Below are 6,135 nucleotides of genomic sequence, written 5' to 3'. Positions count from 1 at the left end.
TGTGCAGAACACCAAATTCTCACTCATATCTGCGACTTCCTGAGGTCAAATATTTACTCTTTTCTCTTTGACTACTTTCTCTCTGTCAGAGGAAGACATGACGTTTGTTTTTTGGGAGTCAACTGAGATTTCCACCTCTTAACGTCCAAGCTGTTTCAAGCGTCCTGCAGTTAGTCAGTGTCAATAATGGAAGATCAGCATCCTTAAAAAAAACCTTTCATGACACACTTTGCTGTGTTCTCGACTCGACTGAGCCGGGGATTTCCAGACATCTGCTTACTGTGTGTAACAGCTTTGTGTGTGGGGCACATTTCTACCCATTGACATACCTGCATTTTGTATTTACTTGTTCCAGCGACACCATGAAGGACTCCACAGTGGACCAGAGGAAATGTTTGAGAGTAATTTACTGCTACAGACATTCTCAGCACTTGTGGAGATGGGGGGGGAAGCCCCATTGAGAATTAGGTGGAATAAATGCACTATTAAGTTAAGTGGTAAATACAGCTCTGTAGCCGGATGTCTTTTGTGGGATTACTGGGAATTTACAGGAAGGGAGAAGCAGTCAACCGTATAAAACAGCTCGTAGGAATCTTTGGTCTTGTGCTTTTTTTTATTGATCTCTCTGAGATTTTTAGAGCCTGGAGCACTTTTACTTTCTTGAACCTTGAGCAAGATGATGTGACTTGGTTATTGTCTCCCAGAACCGCTGCTACATGTCTTCAGTGAGAGTTAAAGAGTTTCACAGATGTATCCAGTCTCAGGAAAGCAGCATTTGTGACGTAGATATCCACTAACCTGATCATTGGTCTGTTTTTACTGGTGAGCTGCTGGTAAATTCATGAGCTACAGGTGCGTGTGTGTTGATCTGAGTTTAGTGCGTTGAGCTGGACGGACCTCACTGGAGAATGAGCGTCAATCACAGAGGTAGCTTGCGGCCTGAAAGCCATATTATGGCTGTTTGACTCTAAATGGGACCATCAGTTACTAAATGAACATCATGCTGTATGGAAGAAGACTGAAACTAGAGACTGAGACCAGAAACTCATCAGGAAACTGTTTACTGAGCTCATTAATCAACTGAGAAGTCGACTCATTTCTCCATAAGACTGAATAGTATCTGTGTGTTCTTGCAACCACTGGAGCTGCCCCTCGCTGGCCGTTACATAGAATGCTGGTTTAAGACACTAACCTCTGACCAAGATTAAATACAATAAAAATAACACCTAATTGACTGTAGAGGGCAGCATTCTGCCTCACAGCGTCAAACCTGCTGGATATTCATTAGAAGATGAACAACAACTTATTTTTGATTAAAGCTTTGATGACTTTTTGGAGGAATACCAGAGGTGACAGATAATGAAACACACCTACAATAAAGATAAGGCACCAACAGCACAATGGTTCAACCTTCCCAAATATTAGAATCATAATATATAAATAAACTGTTAAAGAAAGACTCCAAAATGACCTTATCAAAACACTGGTTATATTTTTTTTCTTTTTCTAAAGTCAGAAAATGTAAAGCATTTACAATTTACACAGTACTCGTAGTATATTACATGATACATACAGATAATGTTTATGGTGCACCTCACTCAGACAAGAAACCAGCTCAAACAGGCTGTTCATATCAGAGCAGCACGTCTATTTATATCACTACAGTGGAGACACTGCGAGCTAAGATTTCATTGAGGGATGGTCGGTTCAAGTCTGTCCCACTGGCAACGATGACACTGACATAAAATACCTTCACAGAAATTATACAAAGCAGTTCCCTAGGAATAACTTAAATACCATGTATATAAGTGTTATTTTAGTGGCGGAGTGGCTTAAACAGGCTTCAGATCCCATATGACTCTTCAAAACCATCACTAAGCTTGGCAACACACAGAGCTGACTAACTGGGAGACAATAGAAGATTACAGCCAAAATACACCTGACTCTTGTTAGTGTACATGCATGTGCGTCCTCTGTTTCAGTCTCTGCCTTTGGGGCGAGCCAAAGTAGGTTCAGACATCTTTAGAGCTGGTGGTCGAGTCTTCTTCTTTCCGAGCTCCAGGCTCTCAGAGTTGTTGTAAAACCTACATCGTGTTCATGTGGCGCTGCATGTCGTCTTTGAAAAATGACCGTAGTTTGTCGTACAAACATTTCTCAGAGGCAGAGCTGCTCCGGAGGCAGGAGTATTCTCGTTCTGTTTGGGTGATGCAGAAGTAGAAGATCCAGCTATAAGGGTTTTATCAGGAATCTGAACAACTATCTGGCATCTCCACGCTCTGCAAGCGACGTGTTTTTGGTGATGCCATGAGTTTCTCCACAGCAGATAATCACGTCAATCAAACTTCATCGGGTGAAGCTAACTGCGGTTTTCCTGCCGGCCGAGGAATGTATTCAACTGGAGCCTGTTCATAAAGACTGGCAGCAGCATTCCTGCTAACCAATAATGTGGAAGCAGCATTAGTGACGTCGTCCATAGGATTGAGAAGGAGCCTTGGGATTTATGGCTCAATCTCAGTTTGGCAGTTTTGGACTGTGTCCCAAATTGTTCCCTCATTCATTGTTTTCCTACATAATTTATGTATAACAAGGAGTAAACTGGGATTTCAGACACTCATCAGCAACAGTGAAGCATTGCATTGTGTACATGAAATGTTTGCCAGTTGGAACACAGCTCTCTTTAAGCCTTTATCCTCGTCATTAAGTAATTGTAAAGATTGTCATGCACACAGTAAGAAGTGGAATTATCTATCTGACAATCAATCTTGATAATAACCTGAATGTGTCTTTTAGTGGCCTTTAGAGTGAAGTACTACATTAACCCTAACACAACACCAATCTCACAGGAGCAGACGGTTTTTACTCTTGCTGCGTTTGGTTAAAAATAAACTGCAGGTCTTTGGATTTAGTTTGCGCCCTCCAGACGGACGGAGACGTAGTCAACACAGAAGTTGAAAAGACGATTAAAGCGTGTTTTTATAAATCAAATGCAAAGCAAGACATGTCTGACATCTGGAGAAACTCAGTTGTTGACTGCGGGAACAAGAGGAAAATCTCTAATGTGCGGCCGCGAATGTTCAGAAATCCAGTGGGAGGAATCTGAAGGTCCCGTGCAGGGTTCTACTTTAAAGGACCTGCAGCTTTAAGGCACTTGTGCATTAGCTTAAGCATCTGGCTACGTACTGAACATTGCAGTATCTAGGCTTGATTGTTAACCTTCATCTGCCATCAGGAATGCTGATAAATAATCTCCCCTCATATAGGTTGCCAGGTAGGTTCTTTGGCTCTGAACAGTTTAACTCGGATAATTAAATAAGTAGCTCTGCCTCAAGAAATGTTTGCATTACTTAAACTAAATCTATAGTGAGAGTTATCTGTGTGAGGTGCTGCTGGACTCGTGTCCCCCTCTCAGACCTCCAGGAGGCTCTGCGGCTGCTCAGGTGCTTGCGGGGTTTCCGGCTTGAGGCGACAAATGGGCTTGTTGCACATGGGGCAGACACTGCGGATCTCTAACCACTTTAGAAGACACCTGGGGAAAGCATATGGAGGAGAAGTTACCTCGTTTTGTCATTTTTACGCAAAGTTATGTACCACAAGAAACAGGAGATCACACACATATTTACACAGATACAGGTGATACAGGTAGAAAACTGTCAGTCAGACAGACAAGCAAACAGGTTGCCGGTGTCACACCTACGCCATAGGGCAAAAACTGGTCTCAGCTGCATAATGTCTGCTCATGTTCAAACATGCAAAGATATATGTTGTCAGGAATCTGCTCTTCGTTTTCTGCAGGGCAGCCCTGAAAGTCGTTCCAAGTGTTTGTCTGAATTTCACTGAAAGCTGCAGAAATCCATCATCATCGTCATTCCTTCGAACCGGTTAGTCAACATTTCAGTCAAGAGGTCTATCGACAAATGTTTAAGAAGTCAAAATACCAACCTAAATAATATTCTGTGGTTTTAAGAGTGAGGCCTGTGGATCCGCTGACCATGGAGCATCTGCACCGTCAGCCTCAAACATAAAGTGACAACTCTCAGTCCAATCTCATTTGACAATCACCAAATGAGAACTTACTTCTTGTGAAAAGCATGGGAGCATGGACACACTCCGAGCTCATCCCTGCTGCGAAACTCTTCTAAACAGACCGCACACGTTTGCTGAAAAAGGGGAAACGACATCAATACAGTAAATCCTGATCCAACCAGTCATAAGTTTCCATGATTGTATAATAATAAATAATAGTATAATTCTTATTTATACTAACACTGCACTGTATGTACTGCCAGTCTTCACAATATTTTTGGATTTAATACACAAGAAATAAACACGCTTCGCCCTTTTTAACATCCAGGTAATGACAGAAAATGTTCACCGACATGTCAAACTAACTACTTACTTACTTAATTAATGTGAAGTTAGCAGTTAGCATGTAGCTCTGTATCGCTCTAACACTGTTTCTCAAAGTGAGGACTTTCTACCTGCCACTAATTTAGCAAATACTGAGGAAGTTTGATCAGAAACAATCTAAAAAACATCATAATGTCAGAAAATAAGAGTTTATTGCAGTGCAGAGCTATTATAGTAGTTTTTTAATGTGCTTCCCAGAGCATCTCCCATAAGTTTCACCAGAAATGGCACCAAATTACCATGATGTAATGACCCTCCCCTGCTCTGAACTTCAGTGACTCACATCCTGATTACAAGTGCCACATTGTTACTCTATAATAAAATAAACATTAACAGTGAAAAATACTTCCATGTTATTCCAGAAAATTACAGATTTACTGTAACTCAGCTGATTAGTTGTAGCCATCACTTCCTTTTAAGCACTTTAGTCACTTAAACAGCTCCAGTATTGTTTCCACACTCATTCATTCACTCTGTATTCAACTTACACCAAGAAGGCTCAGTTTCTTCCCCGCTCCTTTCAAAACAACCTGTTGAGAAGAACATATTTGGGACAAAAAGTTAAAAATATATATATAATCTGAATTACAATTTGACATTAAACTGGATGTAGTCTCACCTCATTGTAACCATACTGTTCTCTGGCACCTTGTCGCCTCAGTCTGTGAAGCACAAAAAAACACAAAGGTGTCATGCTGTGATTTAGAGTCATAAAATGTCTATTTTTAAGGACATAAAATCCTGGATGAGCTGTAATTTTCTGATGTTAAACTCCAGAAAAAACTAAATCTTGCCTTACTTGGCCCCCAAAACTTAGAAGACCCTCCCACTGTTCTAAGATATAGCTACTCTAGCATGCCCCTTACCTGGCCTCTAGCGCCACGTCAGGAATCTTGCGTCTATCTTTGATCGGACCTTGTCATTAACTCCCTATAAAGCCAGATCTCTCTTGACTGCCTTCTTCCTCATTACCCGTATTATTACAAAAATTGACACATCTTTCCAGACAGAATTGCAGAAAAACTAACTCCATGCCATTTGCTTACTCAGGCCTGGATTACTGCAACTCTCTGTTATCAGGTCTGCCCTATAAGCTCCATTAGACGCTCCAATTAATTCAGACGCTTGCACGCACGAGTACTGCAGACCAGGAAAAGAGATCACATCTCCTCCTGTTCTAGCTTCTCTGCATTGGGCTCCCTGTTAATTTGAATAGAATTTAAAAATTCTCCTCCTCCACCTCATAAAACTCTTCATGGTCAGCCCCTTCTTTATCTTGAAGAGCTCATAATACCCTATTACCCCTCTAGCAACACTACCGTTCTCTGAATGCTGGCTACTTTCTCGGTTCCCCTATACGTCTCTAAAAGTAGAACAGGAGCCAGCAGCCTTCAGTTACCAAGCTCCTCTCCTGTGCCGAACCAGCTCCACGTTGTGTTCGGAGGGCAGACCACCTCTCCACCATTTGGGCAGCAAGCCGCCCCCGTAAAGCTTGTAGTTGGCTGGATCCCAGGTGATCCTGAACCATCTTCGTTATTGCTGCTATAGGCCTAGACTACTCGGGGCGATCTCCCATGGGCACCTGCAGCTCTTCTCTTCCTCTCTTCCTCCTTTCTCGCTCATTCACCCCCCCCTTTGGTTCCCCCATTAATGCATGTTACTAACTTAACCTCCGTTCCCCCGGAGTTTCTTGTGCTTTATCGTCTCGGCAGGGTTTCTCATGGTTAT

The 6,135-nt window shown here is 42.1% G+C and overlaps 1 protein-coding gene across 1 annotated transcript; it reads right to left on the bottom strand.

Annotated features, from left to right (window-relative positions):
- Nucleotides 1–1,467: 1,467 nt before the first annotated feature.
- LOC118329701 (RING finger protein 122-like) lies at nucleotides 1,468–5,214 on the bottom strand. The gene is made up of 4 exons (XM_035663949.1): nucleotides 5,027–5,214; nucleotides 4,896–4,937; nucleotides 4,075–4,157; nucleotides 1,468–3,526 (listed from the first exon to the last, which is right to left on the bottom strand). Exons 1-4 carry the CDS (start codon nucleotides 5,117–5,119, stop codon nucleotides 3,406–3,408), a joined length of 339 nt encoding a protein of 112 aa, XP_035519842.1. The 5' UTR covers nucleotides 5,120–5,214; the 3' UTR covers nucleotides 1,468–3,405.
- Nucleotides 5,215–6,135: the final 921 nt, after the last annotated feature.

This window comes from Morone saxatilis, unplaced genomic scaffold, assembly GCF_004916995.1.
Source record: "Morone saxatilis isolate NCDOM2014 unplaced genomic scaffold, NCSU_SB_2.0 Contig19, whole genome shotgun sequence".
NCBI lineage: Eukaryota > Metazoa > Chordata > Actinopteri > Moronidae > Morone > Morone saxatilis.
Note: the sequence above shows the minus strand (reverse complement) of the source record. Positions and strands in the feature narration are given on the sequence as shown.